This window comes from Acipenser ruthenus, chromosome 17 (genome assembly GCF_902713425.1).
Source record: "Acipenser ruthenus chromosome 17, fAciRut3.2 maternal haplotype, whole genome shotgun sequence".
NCBI classification, from domain to species: Eukaryota; Metazoa; Chordata; class Actinopteri; order Acipenseriformes; family Acipenseridae; genus Acipenser; species Acipenser ruthenus.
Genome location: NC_081205.1, coordinates 7,581,467 through 7,607,269, shown reverse-complemented (window position 1 = coordinate 7,607,269; position 25,803 = coordinate 7,581,467). Strand labels below are relative to the sequence as shown.

Sequence of the window (25,803 nt, the reverse complement as noted above, 5' to 3'; positions counted from 1 at the left end):
CCAGGGGTCCCAGCCGTACTCATCATACTTCAAGGCGTCCAGCAAGGTCTTGATGCTGTTGTAATCCTCTTTGAGGTGCACCGAGTGAGCCAGGGGAAGAGACGGGTACTTGTTACCATTATGGAGCAGCACGGCTTTGAGGCTCCTGGATGAGCTGTCAATGAAGGACAGTATAACGAGAACATGATGGGAGACTACATTTGGGGGCTGATTCATGAAAGTGATTTACAGAATAATCGTAAATCTCGAAAAACTACTCACTTCTAAATCTTTTGTAGTCATTTTTGTATTACTTTAGTATAAATACATGTTAATTTGGATTCATATGTTGTTTTTTTCTGACTTTATGTGAACGAAAAGACACAAATTCGCCCGTTCTCATTGGAAATAGGTAAATTTCAAAATATCACTGTCCTGGTCACAAAAGCAAAGTTTGTGGGGAATAATAGCCATTTTCTATACTTTTGAGGCATAAGCAATTAGGAAATAACACTTACTACCCAGAAACCAAAAAAAAAAAAAAAAAAAAAAAAAAATTAACCAATAGATGGTGCTATGATGAAGCACAGAATATCAACAGGAAATTAAATATTGTTCACACGCATTATAAACTCAAATATAGTTAACTGCATGCTCATTAACTACACTAGGTCTAGAGTTTTTTTGTTTTAAACATGCCATTAAAACAACACTAATATGTTACATCTTTGCACCCAAAACTATATTTGTTAAACGCAAAGACCACGTCTGTTCATATTTTGTATGCATTTAGAAATGCATACTTCAATATGGGCGGAGGCAAAATAAACATACACAATAACATTGCATTGCATTAAAAGGTCCAGTGTCTAAATATTACACTATACTATACCATTATTACTGTATTATATGTTTTGAAGGTAATCAAATTGCAGATGAGAATAATCAGAGCTGTTCTGTAAGAGTATCGATGGCGTTTTCTATGTACTGCTGTATGCAATTATATGTAGTGTTGTTATGCTTGATATTAATGTTATATTAAAAAAAAACAAAGATAACGTGAAAAGAAATAAAGACCACATCTTTTGGTAGAAGCTAGCCCCTCACAAGTCTTTATGTGCTGTTTTTTACGAGTAAGGTTTGTGCTGTCAGACTACGTGGGCGGAATTTAGGCCATCAAGTTTGGTCAGTTAGACAAGAATGTCAATGCTATACTGAGTTCAGAAGCTAGGTGTCCTGTGTGTGTTGAATGACTGTAAGGACTGCTTTCAATGTTCTAGTGTTATATTGACTTCGGTAGCTAGGTGTCCTTACTGTCTGTGTTTGTTCAGCTTTTTTTAGACGGAAGCGTCCTGCTATATTGAGTTGTGAAGCTAGGTGTCCTGCCTGTAAAGGGTGAAGTTGCTGCATTGCAGCCTCAGTGCTGCTGCTGGAATCAAACCTACAACAATGGCGACTCCCAGCCCCAGCAACAACTCCACAGCCTCCTCCTTCAGCTACGACAGCAATAACCCAGGATCTACATCACACCATCACCAAACCCAGTCTCAGCACACCACAACAGTCAGCACCATGCAGGGTAAGCGCAGCCCAAAACAAACACGAATCATGTTGGGTAACATCATTATTTTAAAAAAAACTAAACATGATTTAGAGTGTTGCGACTGCTGCTTGTACCGTAGCAATGCAGTCTGCATTTCCTTATCGCTCACTGTATGTAGGCCTCTAATGTTTAAGCAAGCTTGTTTTAATTTCTCGTCTCGGTGGCATTTATAAAACCATACAAATCGAGAAAGATAGAAGCTTTGGGACGTATGTATTTCACAGGCAATATTCTATTAATAAGATACTTGTTTACGGAGGGGCTTATTTTTGCTTAGGCCCTTTGTAAATACGGTAGGCTAGCTGTGAACATTTTTAAACATTAAGTATAACTATACCGGCATTTACAGCAGTTAGGTTATACGACTGTTAAGGAACCAGAGCTCAATGTTTAATGTGTAGCGTTTTGCTGTTGGTTGTCTGTGTTTTATTTTTATAGGAAGGCCTTATGTGCATTTATTCAAACTTCACCGGAGTGTAGTTGTTATTATTATTATTATTATTATTATTATTATTATTATTATTATTATTATTAATATTATTATTACAGGTTGAAATGATTTAGGTTTCAGAAATATTCGTATTTTTTATTGCGTAAAGTTATAACATTAATTTAGATAGGGATCTTGAAATGATGATCTAGTATAGTACAGTAATTTAGATAAACGTTATATTTTGAAATGTTACATTTATTTGTGACATTGTGTAGCAGTTGTTACTATGCCACGGATAAGTTGTGAAAAGCTGCAAGTACGTGGAGAGATCTGTACAATGTTTTTCAATTGGCATTATACTGTACTAGACCGAGATTAATGCAGTACTGTATCATATTTGCTAATAAATTGCGTTACATTTTTTCCCCCATTTAAACCCTACAGATACCAACACTTGCTGGAGATGTCAGAATGAAACAGGTATTTTTTCACATATTTTTGTCAGAAGTTTTCCTCTTTGGTGCAGCCTGCACTTTGTGTTTATAGAATTTAGAATTATGCCACATAGAAAACAGTATGCCCTTAACTAGAAGCACGGTTAAATACAGTGATAGTACAATATATACGTACAAAAGTGAAGATAAATATTCCCACAGGTATTCCCTGTATACAAAACATTGTCTATCATTTAGTCTATGTATCTGTTTTAGTTTCTGCCTCTAGGGGGATTTTTTAAATACGTATTTTACGTTATTTAACTTGGATTTAAAAAAAAAAAAAATAAAGTAATATTTTTTGCTCTTATTTTTTGTTTTCAGTAAGAAGGTTAGTTTCGCATTAGCATTTTTCATGTAACCCCATTGTGTATGATTTATTGAACAATACATAATTGCCTGGATCTTTTAAAGTATTATCAGTTTACATTTTAGAAAATTTGAAATTTTAGGAGACTGGTTATGTTTCTGGTTCATTTTATGTACTAGGAGAATCTAAGAACTGTTCTTGCAGAAAAAAAATGCTTTCATTCTTACTAGATTTATGGTAAAAAAAAAAAAGTAATAATGGTAAATAATGGAATATTTTCCTATACAGTTTAAAAATGCTTAGATGGTACAGTATACATTTTCAGCCATACAGCTATATAACAAAAATCTTGATATTTATTTACTGTTTTATTTTTACAATCATATTTGCTCAATATTTTGTTACATCATGATTCTGCTTGTAACTATGTAATCACCAATATAGTTAAACAATGTGAAGAATAAAAACAAACAATGAACCATGTGTTAAATCCTCAATGATTATAATGTCTGTTAGCAACTTTGCAATGCTGCTGTGAAAACAACTTCCCTAACCAACTTACCAAGGAAAGCCATAGATGGGATTTTGTGCAGCACTGGGGAGTCGCCCTGTAACCACTTATCCCTTGTTATCTCTGGATTACCCCTGAAAATAAGTGGTTAATGAATTTGGGTGGATTCCCTGGTACTGTTCTATAAAATAAGTTTTTAAAAATCCAACTGTCTTATCCTGACAGGAGATAGGTTGATCAGATCAATCCCTTAATGGACTAAAAGCCTCTTTCACACTGGCATGCTCTACCTGTGTCAAAACCTACCCGGGCAGAACCCGGTGTCATGTGGGTCACACTGCTTTTGATAAAGCAGGGTTGACCTGGGTGACAAACGCAAGTAAACAATGCGCGTGTCAATGCCCTAGAAGCAGCTTGTTACTGACGCTTCCATCCAAGCTTCTCTGGATTGAACCATCAGCCCAAATGTTGATTGGAGCAAATGTTTCTTCATCCCGGCTGCAATCTGGCTCATGCTGTGTCAAAAGCAACAAAAATATGGCTAAACAGAAATGTTCCTTGCGGAAGTGAAACCTTCACGCAGGCGTGGATGTTTGTTATTGCGTCGGCTCACGAACGGCCGTCAAGCATTTTGTCTCGCTCAACCCGGGTCAAAGCGTGTAGACCCACATCCTGAGGTGGGTAGCCAGGACCCAGGTAGGAGTGCCAGTATGAAAGGGGCTTAAGTGTTGAGCCTATACCCTGTGGGATAAGCGGCAGCTGGATTTTTTAAAGTGCATTTTGCATCTTTTGGGCGTCACCCTGGAATTGCGTCAACAACCTATGCAAGGTTATCTGAGGATTACCCCTAAAGATAAGTGCTTGATGTACAATTTCCCCAGTGCTGTTAAATTCTCAAAATAGATATACAGGATGATTAGAAAGTAAGTTTACCACATCAACACACCATATCATTGACTTACTTTCTAATTAGCCTGTATATCTATATCTTATGCTGTCTTAACATAAAGGCCCTTTTCTCTGGTAGTGTTTGTTCCACAGAAGCATCACAGAGTTGCCAAAATACTTCAGAATCACGAGTAGCCACAGAACACTTACAAACAGAAGATGTTCATGTTATTCAAACCAATTCTTTATGTCTTGATGAGGGGTGGTCTTCTATGAATGAAGAAGGATAAATCTGCTTGATGGTTATGTAAGGGTATATTTCAGAAAAGGTTGCTATACATTTTTTTGAGGCAGTTATGGTGGAAGTAATGCCATAAATTATATTTATTTGGAACATGTGCATGAAATAGTAGCTAATTAATCATTTGAATTGTTTGAAAAAAAAGTATTTCTGGCACAGGCCACAATAAAAATAACTATCATACAGTATATGTAAATAAATAGTGCACCTGTTTAAGCATTAAGTTTGACCCTTTAACTATGGCGGGACTGATTTTATATACCCCCCCAAAGAAAAGCTGTTCCTGATAGAAATTTATTACCATTGCACGAAAAATACATTCTGAATGGGGAAAAAAACACCAATTACAAATCTAAAGCCAACGAGAAAGACTACTGATAAACTGCTGAATCAAAAGCCTGGGTTGGTTATTTCTAGTTAAACTTCTTTTTTTTTTTTTTTTTTTTTTTTTTAGTGCATTTCTCCTTTTTGACAAATTGCTTTGAGAATTTAAGCCTATGTGTTTTTTTACCTGCATTCAGTATTTATGTTGCTTAGGAGTATGGGGATTTTTTTTTCCACATATTGTCTACATGATGCAGAATATGCCATTCCTCTATAGAATTCCTCATTTACATACTACAACTTTGGTAATACGCTAAATAGTAAGTACCTGTAGTTGGCATGCATAGGTGGAAATCCCACATACACAAATTAAGTGTAGTGTGCATGTCTGCTGCACCGTCCTAGAATTCCAACAGCATTCTGGGTTGACTTTTATTATTCTCTGTTCTCCGTACAAGCAATTGCGACACAATCTTCTTCAGAATATGGCAGACCATATACAGAATATTCAGTTCATATGGATTGTATATCCTACATCAGTATGTAGAATAATAATCAGAATGTGACATACCTTCAGTATTTCAGTCTTATTTAGAAAATAAAATGGGTGGGGCACGACTAACTGAACTAAGCTTTGGCATCAGGCTCATTTACCCGGCCATGGTGTACTGTCAGAGTGGAGTGTGGTCAGGATTTAATTTCATACCTTATTGTGGCCTCTGCTTGGTATGATTTTATGTGTTTTGTCCCACCCCCTTAACCGAGTTTGTCATGCAACTACATGTTAATAATTTGACAGTGCACATGGATGGGTTGTGTTTTGACATCTAAAATGTAGGCTGTATGCCAGGTTTTGGATTTGCATTTTGTACAGAATTGATGACCTTATTAATTTCATAAGCTATTTCATCTAGATTGAAGATGTGAAGCTGCATACTGCAGTAAGTAGTAGCAGGACCATACCAATCGGGGGTGGGAGGAAGCCTGTGTAAAAGTTAATAAACTGTCTGATCAGCACTGTCTGCATTCTGATTAAGTACCAGAAGAATATAAAATGCACTGAACCTATATAAGAATAGTAAACGGACACTAAGGAATTACATTTTTGTATAACATCTAGGATGAATACTGTGCTTGACACCATAATGTTAATCAAAAGAAACTCCCCAGACATGGAAGACAGTAGATAGTTTTGAATTGTAACTTTTAGGTTGTGGGATTCTTTTCCCCCTGAACTGTTTGGATAACTAAAGCCAAGCCAACATGCAGGCAACTTTTTCTGTCTGCTTTTCAAGCAAGTTGTTTTAGAGGACATTTTCAATCTAAGGTTATATTCTAGGTCTGGCTTTGAGTGGTGAGTCAAGGCTGTATCTTGGAAACTGTTTACCGCCTGATCAGACTTTGTATGGAATTTTATATTGATGTTTTTGAACATACTATTGGGAAAAAAAAACAACCATTTGCGGTCATTCATTTTCTAATGTTTTATAATGTGCATGGGTTATTTTTGTTACATTTTCTAGTCTATATTTAATTTCATTGAAACCCATAAAAAAAACAACAAAGTAGTAACTAAGTATTGGATCCAACTTTCTAGAAATGTAGTGCACTGTAAACATCATTATTTCCCACCCGATAACTTCTAGATGTTAGAGCTCTCCAAATCTTATACAAATACTTTTTCCATTCAAAAGCATTTTTTTTTTCCTTTTTAAATTGGCCACATCAGCATTCGTGCAGAGTGCTGTGGAAAGAAAACCATGTCAATCAAATCCACTTGGCAGCCAGATGCATTTTGTATCAGTGGAGAGACCCCTTTAATGTCTGTCTGTTCTGCAAGAAGATGTGATTTTAAATTACCAGAAGCAAAATAAAAACCCTGAATCATGATATATCACCTAAGGTCTAAAAAGAAACGGGAACTAAACAGTGACACTTGGTACATGCAGTGCTCTCCCAAGGTGCCATTGTAGGGCAAGTTGTAAAGACTATTCCATTTATGTTGTGCATATACTTGCATGCATGTGTTACAGTATTGAAACATATCACAGGTAGTATAGTACATTAACCAATAACCGCTGTTAGCATTTTATGTGTTAAAATATTTTTTTTATATCTTTTGTGTCACATACAGTTGTAAGATATGCATTCTTACATGTTTGCAAATACATGACAGACTTTATGGCATTGGCAAGCTACTGAATGTCTAATGTAGTTATTGCTAAAATGCATTCATTACATTAAGTGTTTTTTTTTTTTTCCTTGTTCTGCTTTAATAATCCAATTGTATGTTAGTCAATGAATTGAACAACATTGCATTATAATTCCTTATTGTAAGTGGTTTGGAAATATGATAACAGCCCCACTTTAGTATTTTATCAGTGTCTGGTTGTGCAGTACGTGCTCGCTTCTACAGTATATTGGGAATTTCTTTTCCATCAATTTTAGGTTGGTTAACAGATTTATCGTCATGTCTGGATTTTGTGCTTGAACAGCAGAAGCCCCCTCGTATTTGAAAATGGTTCGATTTGATAACAAGGCAAAACTAAGACAACCAAGAGTGAGCATCACTATACAGAATCCACTATAGTTTGAAGACATCTCTACTTGGAGTTTATAGAGGAGGATATGAAACTGCATCCCACTGTACATCCCACTGTACACCCACATGTTGGCTTAAGCCTAGTTCTGTGTTTATTTTCTTAAATACAAACTTAGGATACATTCTGATAATTCTCACATACCTCTCCACCCACCCAAGATATGTACAGTATTATTGTATACTGTCCTCACAGAAATTACTGTGTAGTCTTGGGATTAGCCTAGTTGATATTCTCTGTGCGTTTTTTTGTGGTAAGCAACACTTGAAAGGCTACAACTACTATACGCACAAGATGTCCTTTTTTATTTTTCAGTAAAAGGCAATTTAACAGCTGATCAGTTCTTTCATTAATTGTATCGATTCCAAAATCAATGAATCACTCTCCTTCAGCTAATATGGGCTTGGTGTGCTAAATTCAGATAAGGAAACTGATTCAGTGTGCAGTGGGAACTTTTTAATTGGTTATCCTAGGGTAGTTATATCTGTATATGGACTTAGTGCTAAGAGTTAATAATACATTTTGGTAGAAATACATTGCACCAACTTGCAACCTTCTCTCAATTGTATGTTAATGGTCTTTAGTGATGCTAATCGGGTTGAAAATGACCTTTTATTTAAATCCAGTATACTTGGTAACATTCCTAACACAATTTCTTCAGATACATTCTGTTGCAGTATCAGTTTGGCAGTCTGATCTTGGTAAGTGGTAAATGTCAGTATTCGGTTCCACTGTGATTGATATAGTTCACCAAGAGGTTCACTATCTGTATTGATATTTGAGAGGTATCTGCAGACCAATGTTTTTTTGTTATTCGACTCTGCTTATATTCGTGATAACGGGTTACTTAAGGGTTTATACCTCTTATTCACTTTGTGTTACAGGTAATAGGAAACCACCTGACCCTAAACAGTTTCCTGTGGGTAAGCTACATTGGGGTCCTGTTACTTGTAACACATACAGGGAATTCATTTATTTTGTTATGGCAAGAGAATTTGATTTCAACCTTCTCAAAATTAAAATGAAGAGTAGAGAAACGGCAAAACAGAAACAGATTCAAATAAATGCTGTCATGTTTCACATTGTTGATGTTATTGGCTGCTGTGAATATTATATTAAGATCATAGCTTCAAGGAAAAGGATAACTTGACAAATACAGTATGTACAGTATATTAGGATGAAGTAACTATACTTTTATGAAACTATATATATATAGAGAGAGAGAGCGCGAGAGAGATACATATATAGATATATGGATCTCGCTCTCTCTCTCTCTCTCTATATATATAAATATAATAGAAACAAGCCTGAAATGTGTCTTTATTTTGGCAGCCATCAAAGTGTGAATATTTAAAATGTCTACACAAACTGTACATATCGATACTCACAATTGAAAATTATTATGATTATCGAATAATTTCATACAGACTTCACTTTCTGAAGTGAATTTACCAATCCAACTTCAATAAAACCTGTATTAGCCAGTCACTGGGACTGAACATTTGCGGTTACACTTCCATCTTTGGGTATGTAGATATACACTTTGGCCTATATTCAATAGGACCTGTGTTGATTAGATTTGGCATCTCTGTGGTGTGGGGCGCGTTGTTCTTGTACACCCCTTATCCTTAGATTACTCAGTTTTTCTGAAAGGTATAAAACTAGCAAGTTGCCATTCTGAACAGTAGTTTAACTGCTGCTGATGTTTTTTGTATTATCTAAGAATGTTGCATACCCCTCAGAAGAATGGAGACAAGTGTTGGCCTTTGTTGCATAATATGAAGTGTTCAGGATTATACACTTCTCATTTTTGACAGTTATTATACTGTACAGTAAAACCTGAATTTAGAGCTACCTGTTTTTGCTGTACCAGTCAGCCAACCTCAGTAGAAAATTGTTTTCAATAGAAGTGAATTATTAGCCACAAATGTTCAATCCCTTTATTGTTTCAGGCTTCAGTAGCCTGTTATGGTTTTATACATACATTACGAACAGAAATGTACATACACACCCATTTTATTTTGTGCAATACAGTGGATTCTACACAGACAAGTTTTCACAGAAAAAAAAAATGAAATTCAGATTATATCTTGGCTAAGGACAAACCGACAATTTCCTTCTGATGATGATGTGATAAAAGCTTTCTTTCTTTCTTTCTTCCCTCCTTTCTTCCTCCAACACCCTTTACGTACCCGACTTGGCGCTGAATGATGGTGAGCCTTTGCTAGTAAATTATTTATTACTGTGTTTTCCTTCTTGCTAATCTTTGCATTCATTTTTATTATTATTTTTTTTATTTCCCCATTCTAGTGTTTACTTTTCTGTTTTTCCTTTCAAGTTGTTCTGTACTTTTTTTTCTGTCATGTGATATGAATTTTAACCCATTTCCTCCTTTACTGCTGACACACATACTTTGTGTGGGATTAATTTCTGTCAACAGATGTGAAGAGCTTCCGTTAACCAGGGCTTCCAGTTCCCTGGGTTCCCCTTAATATAGCCTTTGGATTTATGGCATTACTGTTGAAGAGATCGAGGAACACTTGAGCAGTCTGTTAACATGTTTAACCCTAGGTATACTGATTTTACAAAGGAACGGTATTCAGATCTTTTAAATAAGTGCCTTGCTCTGTACCAAGGTCTGAATGTAGGTCTCAAAAGTGTAGTGTTGAAAGAAACCTGTTTTATAACACGGTGACCTATGAAATGCAAGTGAAACAGAATTCCTGACAGCAAGGCTTGGAAACTGAGAACAGTAACCTGAAATTAAAGTACCTGTTTGCTGTAATGTATTTCTTTCACAACTGCACAGTATAATTCATGGATGTGCACGACAGGTACGTTTTATGAAATTTTGTTAGCTGCAGCCACTTTAATAAAAAGCCATGGTTTGTTTGACCTGTATTGTAAAGTAGTGTGTTTTTGTTTAATATGTTATATATATATATATATATATATATATATATATATATATATATATATATATATATATATATATAATATATATATATATATATATATATATATATATAATATATATATATAAGAAAGGTGGAATAATTATAATACAATAAACGTTCTCCAGTCATGTGTGTCAGTAGATCTAGGGTTCGTGTCTGTTTTTATTTATTTATTTTTTTTGCATCAGAACATTCATTTTATATAATCTTTTTTTTTTTTTTTCATATTCCGATGTTTCGCTTCTAAAATACATTTTACTGGGGAAGGGAGTGTGAGGGGCATTTTGATGTTGGCTCTCATAAGAGTGACGTGATGTTGGCTGTTAATATATACAGTAGGTTTTGTATTCCATACTTGGCTTGTGTTGAATATGTTATCAAATTACTATTTAGCAGTTTTATTTTTGGCTTTTTAAAAAAAAATATATATATATATATATATATTTTTCTAATATTAGATTTGACCTACGTTGTTTTTTTAATTTTACAGTAATTGGAATTTATATATAAATCGATCTTGAATGCTACTAGTATAATACAAGTACTCTGTGAATCTCTTACGATGACTTGTGATCTTTCATAAATAGAATATCTCTTATTCTTGTGTTTCTTATTTGATCTTCGATGATCTCTTATGTACTCTGAGCCTCTGCTCTAATTCTTTGAAATATTCCAAGTTTGATGGTAATTTAGGAATATGCTGTTTTCTCCCAACTATTGCACTGCAATTTGAATATAATGGTGCAGTACCTGAGCCTGTACAGAAACCTCTCTGGCAGCCGATTGAGTTGAGTATACAGGTCTGTTATTTGGCACGGCACAAAGGGTTCAATCCTACGTTTTTAACCTTTTAATGTATCTTTTTGGCAGTACAACTGAGCGGTTATGCGAATAAGAGTTTGAGCACCTGCAGTAACCTGAAGTATATCTCTGATGATCTGTACAAAGTACGCAACTCCTACAAATATTTTTATTGGGTTCATCCCTTTTGGAGCTCACATCCTTGCCATCGGTAATTGGTTTAAGTTTCGTAAAATGTCACTTCCTGATTGCATTGCATAGTACACACATGCTGTAATAGCTGTTGTCGTATGTAGATGTTTGATTTTCGCAGAGCAGCAGTTTCTTCCTCCAGTTCTGTTTCTTATATTTTTTAAAACACAATACCAATAATATTGAGAATTTGTGAAATAAATCTTAGAATGTGGTTTAAATAACTGTTCATAACCCTCGTTTCCATTATTATTATTATTATTATTTATTTCTTAGCAGACGCCCTTATCCAGGGCAACTTACAATCGTAAGCAAAAACATTTCAAGCGTTACAATACAAGTAATACAATAACTTTTGTTCAAGTAAAGTACAAGTTTGACAAACCACAATTCAATAATACAGCAGGTAATAGTGATAGTTACATCAGGATATGATTAAATAGTGATAGTTACATCAGGATGTGATTTAAATACAAAGTACTACAGGTTAAAAACTTGGCAGATTACAGTATTCTGAAGTACAGGATTAAATGCAGTAAAATAGGGGCTGATAAGAGCAAAATAAAGCACATTTACATGAAGGGTGATAGTGTCCCAGGATACAAACAGAGGAGTTCTACAGGTGCTCTTTGAAGAGGTGAGTCTTAAGGAGGCGCCGGAATGTGGTCAGGGACTGGGCTTGGTGCTAGATGAAAAAACAGATTTCTGAGAAAAGCAATAGTGCTACTGTATATTAAGTAGAACATGAATTTTATTTTTAGCAAAATATAAAAAGGCAATGTTTTTTACTACAAGTAAAGTAATAAGCTTTGGTAATCTAGCCTAAGGTAAAAAGATGTATGCTTGAAGGAAAACGAGGCCATGGGAATGAATTAATTGAACTACTTGTTGTTACCTGCTTTCAAATGAGGATAAACAAATTATGTTCACTCTGCACCACAGTCTGGTATATCATTTTGACTCAATTACAACTAAATATATTCCACAATATACATTTTATAAATAGGTTTTAGCATATTGCCTCGGAACCCTCATTTCTTGATTAAACCTAAACAATATTCCTACTTTGTTTTTGGTATTCATAAAGAACTTTTGTATGTTTCTGAAAAAGGACGGTCAAATCCTGCAGTAGCTAGCAAGGTGCAGACTGCCCATACTCTTTAATTATTAACACTCTTGTGGTATTTTTCCTCCATAAACTGCTGCAATATAATTGAATAATGAATACTGGACTCTCTGGTTCAGTCCTCAAATGTAGATTTTCTGCTTGACCTAACATAGTTAATTTTTATTTTTTATGAAGCATGTCTGTTGGAACCAATATGAGAGTCCAGGAAGACTGTTTGTTTGATTTGTTTGATTGTGCAGTAAGAAGATACTTGATTAAAGTACATAGGGCACTGCCAACCTTATTCTTAATGCAGCATGGTATATTTCTGTTATGCAATAATCCAGTCCCACAGGATTGTTTGCAAAACCAGGAATTATTATTTTGTTTTTGTAGGAAAGTAAGTCAGTTATTGTCATGAAGTGTTTTTATGAAACCTATTAAAGAAGTGTGTGTTTTGTGTGTGTGCGTTAAATACTTTGAGTCAAAATTATGCAAAATAAAAATAAACATACAAATTTAAAAAATGTTTATGCAGTTTGCTATAAACGTCCATGGCATCTAGAAGCAACTGTTTCTAGTGCCCAATAGCATGGTTAATGCAGAAAGCATGGAGTATTGTGGCCCTTCTCGGATCTAGGTTTTAAAAGTATTTCAGCTTTTTTTTTTTTTGGAATAGTATCTGTCATATGGAAGTTCTCGACAGCAGTGTGTTTAAAATATGCAAAGGCACTAACCGAGTGATATATTAAGCTTGGTATCAGCTGTCTTCAGGAATGTGAAAACTTCTATCCTCCTGAACTCGCAAATTGATTGGTTCCTGTGTAGATTTGTCGTTTCTGCTAAAAGTCTGCTACTTAAAGATCCCTTATTCCACATTTTGGATTGCTACAAAAATGATGGTCAACAAATATCACGTGGGTAGGTTACCTGCAAGAGTCTAAGCTTGTGTCCATTGATATGGTTAATTTGCGGTTTGCTTTCCTATTGAATGTTATAAGGGTATAGGATGGCATGCTGCACTAGATGGATCTAGATATAGATTGTCATGCCTGTTAACGCTCTTGCTAAACGCTGTGATACTGGAAACTGGTTGTCTATTTCCTGGCATATAATTGCTTATAATGTGTTTTTTTTCTTCTGCCAATGGTTTTCCTTTGTAAAAGCTGCATTATATTCAGATGGTTAATGCATACTGGCATGGACAATCCCATGCTCATATATAGTTTGTATATGCAGGTCTATAAGTGTAGTCCTTGATTTCAGTTTATTACAGTGTGTATGAAGTTATGAATTTGCAAATGTATCCTATAAACTTTGAAAGTACTGTGAAGGCTATGACTTATTCGGTGTTTACTGTATTATATCAGTTCGCTTTTTAGATGGTATACTGAGAACAGTTTTTGACTGACCATAAAAAGCCCATATGTTTTCTAAAATAAACACAAAAAATGATTGCACAGTTCCTGAAATAACTAGGTTAGAAGTGTATGACAAATGGTTGGTGAAACTGATGCAAAATCAAAGAAGTTATTATTCACTAGGTACTATAGTGTGTCAGGCATGATCAGCACATAAAGGGTGCTTTTTTAAATTTATTTTTGAGGACCTTAAACAAGCCCCAATTGATATACTTTTATGTAAACTGTAGAGTGTAAAATTCTGAATGTAATTGAGTTCTAGTGGCCTAACCAATTACATTCACTGTAGTTTCCTTAATGCAGTTTCTTAGTAGCCTTTTAAGTCTGCATTTCCTATGAATCATTAGTATGTGTTCTAGTCTTGGGTACAGAAGCACCTGCATTTCCCATTGCAAGAAACTTGCCTGCAATAGCGCGATACAGTAACATGAGTATAGAAGTGTGTGCTACGTGTCACAGGTGTTACATTTTGTCTAACAGCTGTATGTTAAATTGATCCTATTTTTACAAGCTGAGCACCCAAAGAATAAGCAAGTCTGTGCCTTGTGACCTTATTAACTAATAACCATATTGCAAATATACAAATCTGTAGAACTTCCCTAATACCACCCCACCAAAACATTATGCAGGAAGTGTTTTCTCTGCATAACCATGTTACACAATGTATATAATATTGTGCAGTGAATCATTTTGACCTATGCAAGTTAATTTAATACAATAAAACTGTTATACTAGTGTCTGAAATGGTTATTGCTGAAATATACAGGTGTGCAGGTCTGTGGTACGGTATATCGGGTCACTGCAGTGAGATCTGCATTCTACAGTTTTATCTTTGTAGTTCCTGATGCAGAAATGATTTACCTGGTACCAGTGTGCACGATTCCACATGTACTATTAAACCAGCAAGTTGTGCATCAGATTCCTTGTTTTGTACAGTACATCCTTAGAAGAAAGACCAATGTGTTAGACTGTGCTTCCAGGCCGTTCTATTCTTTTTCTACCAGGATAGGTGTCTTGTTTTCATAGACATTAGAATTCTTCTGCAAGAAGGCATCGCTAGATTAAAATTCAGATAGAAATGTGAAATTACCATACAAGCACAGACAGTATACAAATACACTACACACCTAACATTCACAGCATGGGGGAACCATGACTATTAATGATTCCTTACTTTAAAGTCACAACTAGGGCTGATTTGCATCTACACCTGTTAGTTTGTCCAAGTAGGCAAGTTTTTTTAGGAAGAGTTACCAGGTACTGTATACTGGGCAATGTAAACTGATTGATGTATGCAACTGCAGAATGTTTATTTAAAAAAAAAAAAATGTTTTTCTTTCTACCTTAGGGTTTCAGATAAACTTCTCTGGAGTTACGCAAAGTAAGCAATGTATTTTCTGGTAATATACAAACCCTTTTGTGTTTTTCGGACTGAGAGCCTGGTATGGGGAATCTGTCCACTGTTCCTAACTAACTCAAGGTGAAGTGGTGGGTATAAGAGCTTCCATTTACCCTTGTACATTGTGTAATAGTTACAATACATGCTTTTCAGTGACACCAACTAAGCATATTTGTTTATTTCCAATATGCCATGCTGTTGAAACTGCAATTAGATTTTTCAATTGGAAAATAGCATGTTAAAAACCAACTACATTTCAATCACTTTCAAAGATAATGGAAGCTCTACCTGAGATATTTGTGCACCTTCTTTAAATACTAACCGGTGAAGCTGTCCACATTTGGTTCAAGTCCCAAAGAATGTTTTTGTTTGTTTGTTAAAACAAAACCTAAATGAGTGAAAATCAAGGTTTTAAAATCGAATTTCTTGTTTCTTAATTTCAGTTCCAGCATTCTAACTTGGTCCCCTTGAGCCGAATATCTTTTTTGGTTTGCTGATACTTTTAATTTGAGATATTCTATCTTTCATTAATATTTTGTATTAATATTTTTATTTAAGTGGCTTTCAATCAAGCCTGATCCTTAAGTGATCTCTGCGGTTCTGGGTTTTGTTTCACCCAGGAAGTCGAGGTTGCCTCGAAGTTACTGTTTACAGACAGTCTTTGAGACTTCAGGGTAATCGCTGTAGCTGTACACTTGTTTAGAGCTGCGCTGCACAGCTGTGACACTCCACATCCATTCCAGTCTGTTTTTGTTCACATCAACTCCCAAATATTAGCTTTAGCAGGTTCAATTAACAAATTTAGGACCTGGTTGAAATAGACCTGGATTGGATTTGATCTTGATTGCTAGAGTTGTCCATAACTGCTCTCGGAGATTCATATCACCTGAAGTTAAAAAGGAAAAAAGCACTGGTTGCAAAAAGCAGTACTGCTGATGAGGATCAGTTGTCATTTTGCTAAGGCTTAAAAGAGGTCAGAAAATTGACTTTTAAAACCTTGATTATCACTACTTTTTCTTCAACAGTATGTGTTTGTTGACCAGATTACTAATATTGTTAATTGACCACTGTTACTGTTCTTGATGGATTCTATTTTTTGGGGACTTGCATTTCAGCATTTGCCATCAGATAAAATTGTAGGAATATATTAAAGGGATTCAGAATTCTCTTTTTGAATGTTTCTAAGTTTTTGGTGGTGCAGATTTGATATTTTGAAGATTTCCGTGGAAAGCAATAAACCTTTCACAGTTTAAAACTAATTTATTATTGAAGTCATGGGACTTCAGAGAAACATGGAATATTTAATTTTTTTTTTTTTTGGAATTGCCAATTTTCTTTTTTTTACCCCTTTTTCTCTCCAATTTGAAATGCCCAATTTTAAGCCTGGCTCACCGCTGCAACCCCCGCACTGACTCTGGAGGGATGAAGACGAGCACACGCATCCTCCGACACGTGTGCCGTCAGTCGCCCACTTCTTTTCACTCTGCAGGTCTGCCATGCAGCTACCGTCTGCGGGCCGCTTATAGGCAAGCCCGCAGGTGCCCAACCAGTCTACAGGGGTCGCTGGTGCATGGTGAGCCGAGGGCACCGTGGCCGACCTAAGCCCTCCCCACCCCGGGCACCACTCTGCCAATTGTGTGCTGCCCCCTGGGAACTCCTGTCCACGGTCGGCATTGGAATAGCCTGGACCCGAACTGGTGATCTCCAGGCTATAGGGCGCATCCTGCACTCCACGTGGTGTGCCTTTACTGGATGCGTCACTCGGGAGCACCCACATGGAACATTTCTTAAGAGAAAGGCTTATAGTATTTCAAGACATTCATATGGTTGTCATTGGACGTTTTATACAGGTGCTGTAGGTGGGGTTGGAAGCAAGTCCATCTGCAACGTTGCACTTGGGTTAAAATTTAATTGGTATTAAATAAAAGTAATACAAAAAAAAGTGTTTGTTGCTTCCACTGTGGCTAAAAGTTGCCACAATCTGAGAGGGGACCCAAATCACACCACATAGACTTTCCCCTCCTTGCAACAGTGGTTTTACTGTTACGCTTAATAGACAAATATCTGTGATTATCGCTCAAATGACCATTTTTCAAACAACCAGTCCCGTAATTCATTATTGTAAAGCCTTGCTATAGCCCTGCTGAAGTTGGGTTATAGCAACTGCTATAACATAATGAGGTCTGTTTTAACAATACTTAACTAATCTAAATACTTCCATACAACTATATGAATCCCCTAATGTAAAAATGAACGTCAGACTATGATTCATTGAACCCCCCAATTATCATCAACAGCTTCAATAAAAATAAAGCAGAAAGATTCACATTCGATCCACCACTGTTTAGAACAAGATTTAGTAGTGGTACTGTAACTTGTTACCCAAAAATCTTTGAAAGGTTGCAACTGTCAGAGTGACTAATGTGCTACGTGGCACTCTAGTTCTCTGAACACTGGGTAGTTAAACACAGACCCCTAAATCAAGACTTTGATGACAGTCTGATCTCCCAGGACCTTGAGATTCATAGGCAGGGAATAAAGAGCAATTGCTTGTATCAGCGAAGAAGACTACTCAATGGATTTGAGTTGACAGGGTAATGAAAAAGCAGTTTAATTCTGCCTTGGTCTTAAGCCACAATCTAACAGTTAAGACAGTTGTATAATAGTTTTGAAAGAAGTTTAAGAAGCAGTTGTGCTGGGATGCAAAAATAGGACTTTAAAAACATAAAGCATCAGTCCACTTTGATTATCATTTTAAAAGCTTTATGCCACACTATTAAAACAATGTTGAATGGTTTCAGAATGCCATATCATGTTTAATCTCATTTTATATTCAGATTGGATCTTCTACCTTTTTAAGTTTCCTGCACCAGTCATTGAAATGAACAGGTCACTTTTTAACAAAAAGATATTTTAGTAATAGAGAAATAACTCCTTGAAGATGAGATTTTTAATGGATATGTCCTGAAGAGGAAAGGTTTTTAAAATGGAATTTGGTGTATTCAGGTTTAGGGAATACAATGGCACTTTTTTAAAAACAGATTTAGAAAGGGATGTAAAAGTATTTACTACATTATTTTACATTTTCTTTTTCTATGAGAATAATATATTTTCATATCATGACGGTTGTACAAAATAATGCATTCAGAAATCAATATCTTATAATTTGTTCGACATCAACTGGTGCAAACTACCATGGAGCACCAAACTAGCTATGTGTATACCTTGGTTCTTCACAGTCTACCTTGACAAAACCTGAACTATATATTGTTAATAATGTATAGCTGTGTTCTCCTTTAGTGAAACTAAAATGGTACAGTAAGGCCTGAAACCAGTATGTTCTAAGGATTCATCCTCCCTAATTCCACTACAAGCACTCCTGCTTTTTTAAAAATATCTAAACAGGCATCCCTTTATGAACCAAAGGCTGTGAATGCCACATTCACCATCTGCACCAGTATATCCTATACTGAATACATACAGCAGATGAACATATAAATAAATAAAATAGGGGGATGATCCAAGCTGCCACAAGGTCATGATAACATGCTTGCTGCTAGTGATTACTGTTCACAGCAAGTGTTAGCAGTTTGAGTCGCTGCTGTCAGTATTAATAATACAGAGGTAGGCTACAGTGTCCTTAACAAGCTTGTTTAACAAACTCAGTAATTTTAAGAATCCCCTCAAGTCACTTCTGCTGTATGGAGATAATTTGATGGAATACATATACAAAAAGATATATCTTTTGTGGCTTGTTTTAGTTTTTTTCTTTTTTTACCTAATGAGTCTCTGCTGTAAACATACATAGTTGGGACTATAATTACAACTTCTTTATCTCAACATAAGTGTATATAGTGTATACAGAGACAAGAGAAATATCAAACCTGCAACATGTAAGATAGTGGCAATAAATTATACTTTGTTTGTGTGTGTGTGTGAGTTTTCAATTGGTTAGTGGTTTGTCATCAACAATTACGTGCAGTAGCAGTTTATTTATGGCTGCTATTGGCGTCTGCCATTATTATTATTTGTTTAATTAGCAGCTGCCTTTATCCAAGGCGACTTACAGAGACTAGGGTGTGTGAACATCGCATCAGCTGCAGAGTCACTTACAATTACGACTCGCCCGAAAGACAGAGCACAAGGAGGTTCATTGACTTGCTCAGGGTCACACAAAGTGAGTGACCCAGGGACCTCCTGGTTACAAGCCCTTTTCTTTACCCATCGGACCACACAGCCTCCAATAACACCAGAGAGTGTGTTTATCTGTGGTCCACTGACTAGAATAAAAGTGTGAAGTCCTTGACACCGTAAGACTGTCCAGGTTAGCTGCAGAGAGTGTATTTATACCATCTGTCAAAAGTACACTAGGAAGTAACTCAGTGACAAGCTTGTCACAGTGTACAGTGCTTTCAATTTAGCTTTAGAACATAAAATGATCTATTTAATTGCTCTAAACAGTGGTGGATCTAAATGTTAAATCGGGACCAAACATTTAATTAGACAAAATAATCCCACACACACTGTTGGAGATGTTGCTTTTTGGGGGATTTAAACAACAGCAGCATTGAGATCCACTGCTGCTTATATCAATTAATAAGCCATAACAATCCAATTTTTTATTAACTGTCTAGTTTAGCCAGTATGAACCATGTTTATTGCTGGAAGTCTGTTTCTGAAGTGTGCTTTGCCCTATTGCCAAAAGAGAGTTCTTTAAGGTTGGGGGTAGTGTTGAGATGACATACTTTGAGCCAAGGTTCTCAGCAGAGCAAATTGCTGGCAGTTCTGTCAGGTCATGCTTTGAGCTTTGTGATGGTTAAGAGACCGCTTTGAGTCAAGAATTTGAACTTAAACATGTTTTTAGACAGCAGTGCCCCATCCATAGGTGTTTTTTGTTATGTCTTCTAAGCATCAAATACTAGGTCTGCCTTTTGGAAGTGGCCCAGTCTTCCTCTAGCTATTAACAAGAAGGTATAGCAGTATCAATCACTTTTCCAGACTTCTTAGCATCTTCCATGGGCAGCCAGGAGAGCACTGATTCAACATGACAAACCTGCAGTGGGTTTACATTGTTCTGGAGGGAGACATGTTCCTTAGTGCAGTCTTCAATAAGGCAACACCTGCCAACTGATCACTTGCAGAGAGCTGCAGCTGATATACTATACATTGCAGAAATGTCACAGATTTCATTTGCATTTATACTGCGTGCCATGTAGTTGCCACAGTAGTCATTTTTGTATTATTAATTCTTTATTGATCCAAGCCCTGTCTGTTTCTTACTAGTAAAAATGTATTTTTTTTTTTACTTACAAAAATGCAGACTTCTTCCTTGAACTTAGTGTGTACCTTTTAAGTTTGCCACTGAAATTATTTCTTTATTTTTGCAGCACGCATGGTTTAGTGCAATTATCACTTTCTGTGCATTCAGTAAATTACCATACTTGCTCTCTATAAATGTGTCTATGCCAGGCCTTGTTTGTAAAGGTGCTTTTTTGTTTTTTATAAGAACACAGTATTCTAATAATTAACCTTTTAAACATGTATTTGTTTCCCTTCCTCTTAGGTAAACGTAAAGCACTGAAGTTAAATTTTGCCAATCCACCAATTAAATCGACTGCAAGATTTACTCTCAACACTTCAGGAGTTCCTTTTCAGAATCCACATATGTAAGTATTGTTTCCGATACACTGTTGCAACTAGTAAAGTAGGACATGTTTTTTTGTTTGTGTTTTTCATACTAAATGCTGTGTTGTGAGATTTGTTTATTTTTCTGCAGTATGTTTACGAAAATTGGTAAACAGGACAGTGTTTTATTAACTGTCTAGTTTAGCCAGTACAAACCATGTTTATTGCTGGAAGTCTGTTTCTGAAGTGTGCTTTGGCCCTATTGCCAAAAGAGAGTTCTTTAAGGTTGGGGGTAGTGTTGAGATGACATACTTTCAGCCAAGGGCCTCAGCAGAGCAAATCTGTACCCAGTGCCAAATGGTATAGTGGTTTTGTGAGGGTGGACCACTATCTAATTGGGGCAAAGATGAACAGACCTGTAACCTAAGCCTCCCTGTAGCCTCTCTTTTGGCAGGGGAGATAGCATACAGTAAGATATCTATACTGTATCTCCACAGCAAACAAATCTGTTACTAGGATTAAGGACTGCTATTTCATTCCAGGTTCAATAGTGTACCATATTCCTTCAAATTTAAGACGCAGCCCAAATTTCCTACCCTCCATTTGAAGAAAAAAATAAAACTTCAAATAAAAATACATTTACAAAGATACAACCTGAATTACGCATATGGAGGCAGTTTGCAGCCATCTGCTGTCACACAGAGCATTACAGTTCTGTGCTGCTTCTCATTTCCAGTCGTGATTACTCACACCTGTTTTTCTCCCTTTCTGTGAACTGTGGTATTGCTTGGCATGTCGAAAAATACGGGTCTGATCAACAGTTCCGATCTGTCGAAGCTGGTACCGTGTGTGTTGATAACAAAACGCTGTAATTGTAAAAGCTTCTCTTCAAAGTCCTCAGGAAGCTAATGATGCTTCTTTGAAAATGGCTGCCTGTATGTCATGGATGATTCGAGATTGGCCAGTAATGTTTATGTCTTCTCAGGCAGTCAGTCACGTTCCTGTTTGTGTACTTGGACAGTTATGTGTTTTGTTGGCGTTTTTTAATACACACATCGCTATACTCAAATTCAATAAGGATTTGTTAGAAAATGTGTAAATAATTAAGGATTATTCAGAAACATCTTTCCTACATTTGCAGTCTTGGCTTTTAATCTGATAAAAGAGGATCACGTGTTGGAAGAACATTTTTTTGCCTTTCACTAAATGCCTTTGAGGTGTAGTTGTGTAAAAGCTTTTTGTGCTTTGTTTTGAAAAGTTTTATAGTGGTCTTGTGATGTTGTTTGAATTACCCCAAGGGCTGCTGAAAAGCTTGGAAAACTGTCTGTATGTGTGTCAACAGCATTGACAAATTAACTAGGATCCCAGTCTATTGACACAGCACATATTGCCTGCTTTTTTGTTGCCTGCTTGCTTGCATGTACCATCTGCAGATGCTGTGACCTATATAAAAAAAATTAAAAAACACAGACATCTCGTGTTCATCATTCTAAAGGTAGACTGTTTAAGAGCATGCTCACATCTTGCAAGTGATGAGACCAAGCAAACTCATTGATTGTGTCTTGAACTTGTGGCTAGAGAAATTATAGTGAAATCTGTAAATATTGTTATTTAAATAAGTTAAACCTAGGTTGTTTTTTTTTTTGCATATCCTAATTGAGCAGTCTTTTATTGTGTGTTTTAATGAACAAACCCTAGCTTGCTTCCTGTGGCTGAGCACACAGTAAATCTTGCAATGGCACAATCTGCTATGTAGTGGTAGTAAGTGTTTGTAAAGTACTGGTTTTGTGTAAGTTTTCCTGTGCTTTTGTGTTTTTTGTGTGTTTTTTTTTTTTTTTTTTTTAAGAGAATGGCAGGAATATGAATGCAGTTTGTTATGATGTGACTTGGACAGCTGTAGTATCAGCCTTCTGGAAAGGAATGTATTGACTATTGACACCCTGCTGATGTCAGCAAACTGAAACTACTGCCAACAGACCTTTTTGGCTTAGAAAAGTGAATGCCTACATACTCCAAAATAAGTGTTTAAAGCTTGAATTTTTTACTTTTTTTTGTATTTTTGTTATGGGACTCTGTACCATAATAAATCTAGTATATTGAGCCTTATACTACTAACATGCATGACCCAACCAGTGAACTGCATTCTGTCCTGTGAAGCTCGGGATCACCCGATATAGAAATCCTAAGGAATGTGTATCAAACACAATATGTTTGTACATTTCTAAAGAGCCAATGATCCAAATGTAAAGTAACTTAAGGGCATTCTTCTGCAAGTTGTTAGGAGTATCAGAATATAAGTATATACGGTATGGGGGACCTTTTTAAGCCCCCTTGTTTGCTTGGAAATAATGGCATTGTAGTATTGGAAAGAAAAACCTCATGCAGACCAGTAATATACTCATGTTTATAACTGTGACCATTGTTATTTAATGTACAGTATAAGACACAAACTTTGTTACATCAGTATCTCTATAAAAGTAGTGCTGAAAGAGTTGAATATTTTTTTATACATTCTGTATATATTAAAAATAATATTTCCTTTGAACTTGCGTTTTGTAGCATACATCAGAAAGCTTCTGAAGTGAAGTTCCAAAATGTGCCGTATGCTTTCATAGTGACTTTTAAAAAAACAAACCAAATGTCAAACTATACATTCATTTTTTTTCAGAGAGAGGCTGCGAACACATAGTATTGAATCTTCAGGAAAATTGAAGATCTCTCCAGAGCAGCATTGGGATTTCACTGCAGAAGACCTAAAGGACCTTGGGGAAATAGGACGGGGAGCCTATGGGTCTGTCAACAAAATGGTGCACAAACCCAGTGGACAGATCATGGCAGTCAAAGTAATTAAACCCCTTTTGTTATATTGGACTCTTTTTCATCACTGATCTTGGAATCACAACCTGTACAATTATTACTTACCACCGCCCATAAGATTTCTCCAGCACACTTGCTTTTATGTTAGTGTGTTAGACTTGATAGCCAGCTGGGTTTTAGGGAATGCTTTAGAAAGGGGCAGTTGTACCCTCTGGGCATAGTAATGGGTGAGACACAGATGTTTAGCGGTATTTCAGATGAGACCTTGCACTCAATAGATTCCTATGCACAGTTACACCTCCCTGGTCAGAGGGATCCTTATATATTCACCATGTCCACCCACTCATATTGTGTTGCTACATTTCAAATGCTGAGTCAATCAGAGGTGATTTGTATATTAATGAAAGACATCTTTTTGACTGTGTTAATTTCATAAACATTTGTAAATCAGAAGTGTACTCAAAAGTAACTTGTGCAATGGAACATGATGGTTATGACATCAGGAACCTGTGACCAATGGGCTTTAGGGAATGCAGTACAAACGTACAAATTAACTTCATTATTCTAAAACCTCTCTATTCTGGGATCCCATATTGTTGTTAGCCAATGGTTTGTGAGTCGGTTTACGTACACATTTACATAATTTTGCAAGTGTGGAAATTTTATATCATTGCCAAATACCACAGACTCCATGTAATTACATCTGTTTTTTTTTTCTTTCTATTACAGCGAATTCGATCAACTGTTGATGAAAAGGAACAGAAGCAACTGCTGATGGATTTAGATGTAGTAATGAGGAGTAGTGATTGCCCATATATTGTTCAGTTTTACGGAGCTCTTTTCAGAGAGGTGAGGCATTCGGCTTTTACTCCTTGTAATTAATGAAGTCAAGTGATAACAATCCTCAGGCTAGAAGGGATAGATACATAGTTCATTCTAGCTTGAAGTAGTCGAATCGGCTGGATAATTCTAGCATTAAGACTTTACCAGAAATATACACTGCCTGGCCTCTTTATCAGAACATTTATCTAATATCGGCTAGGGCCACCATTTGTCCCGAACACAGCCTTGACATGACATGGCATAGACTCCACAAGGTGCTGGAAGGAGGTTGAGCCATTCAGTCAATAATATTCGCACTATTGGTGCACAGAGATAGGTAGAGGATAGTGATGATGTATGCGTTGTTGAACTTCATCCCAAACCTGCTCAATTGGATTGAGATAGGGGTTTTCGTGGCCATGGAAGATTAAGTCTTTGTTGTGCTCCTCAAGTCATTCACGCACAATTCTGACACAGTGAATGGGCTTTATCCACAATGGTTCTTGTAAGTAAAAAGCAGCATTCATTTGGCCTTCCAGGGTAATCAAGGGACCCAGGGTATACAAGCAGAACATGCCTCACATCAGGGTGATGCCAAATCCAATTGGGTGGACAGGTCCTAATTTAGTGGCCAGACTGCATGTATGGGGAACACAAATTGTGTTCATTCCAGCCTTTTTTATGGTATTAAGAAATAAGTTACTGATATATTAGTGCTAAACCTGCATACAGTTTATATGTGAAGAAATAACCCAACAGAATCTGGTTCCAATTTAGGGTTACCATGTCTGAGGGTAGTGTCTGGCTTCCTCACATGGTGAAATGAGTACTTGGTTTGACATGTTTTCTTGAACCAGATGGCGATAAATAAAATAATAATTATGGTTTCATAATGAGAAAAACAGTTGACTAGAAAATGGAGATCACCCCAAAAATGAAACTGGCACACAGATTCAAGATTAAGCCTAAACTTTTCAAACAAAAGCCACATCCTTCAAAATGTAGTTTACCTTCCCCTGAGTTATCTTTTAAAATATGTTTAATAGATTTTAATTTTTTTTGTCTTTCAGGGTGACTGTTGGATCTGCATGGAACTCATGTCTACCTCGTTCGACAAATTTTACAAATATGTATATTGTGCATTAGATGATGTGATTCCAGAGGAAATATTAGGCAAAATAACATTAGCTGTAAGTTTCTCAACAGTGGTACTCGTTC

General features: G+C 36.2%; 1 protein-coding gene across 5 annotated transcripts in view; it reads left to right on the top strand.

The window, feature by feature from the left end:
* Positions 1-1,187: 1,187 nt before the first annotated feature.
* Positions 1,188-25,803, top strand: part of LOC117423548 (dual specificity mitogen-activated protein kinase kinase 4) — a 43,709-nt gene continuing 19,093 nt past the window's right edge. The window contains exons 1-7 of one of the 5 annotated variants that reach the window (XM_034039518.3): positions 1,188-1,558; positions 2,460-2,495; positions 8,328-8,366; positions 20,897-20,987; positions 23,615-23,789; positions 24,493-24,612; positions 25,656-25,775. In XM_034039518.3, the coding sequence (XP_033895409.3) occupies positions 1,429-1,558; positions 2,460-2,495; positions 8,328-8,366; positions 20,897-20,987; positions 23,615-23,789; positions 24,493-24,612; positions 25,656-25,775 (711 nt within the window). In that variant the 5' untranslated portion in view covers positions 1,188-1,428. Of the gene's footprint in view, positions 1,559-2,459; positions 2,496-8,327; positions 8,367-13,382; positions 13,423-15,270; positions 15,304-20,884; positions 20,988-23,614; positions 23,790-24,492; positions 24,613-25,655; positions 25,776-25,803 lie in introns of those variants that run through there. The other 4 variants (XM_034039517.3, XM_034039521.3, XM_034039519.3 and 1 more) reach the window with 4 other exon arrangements.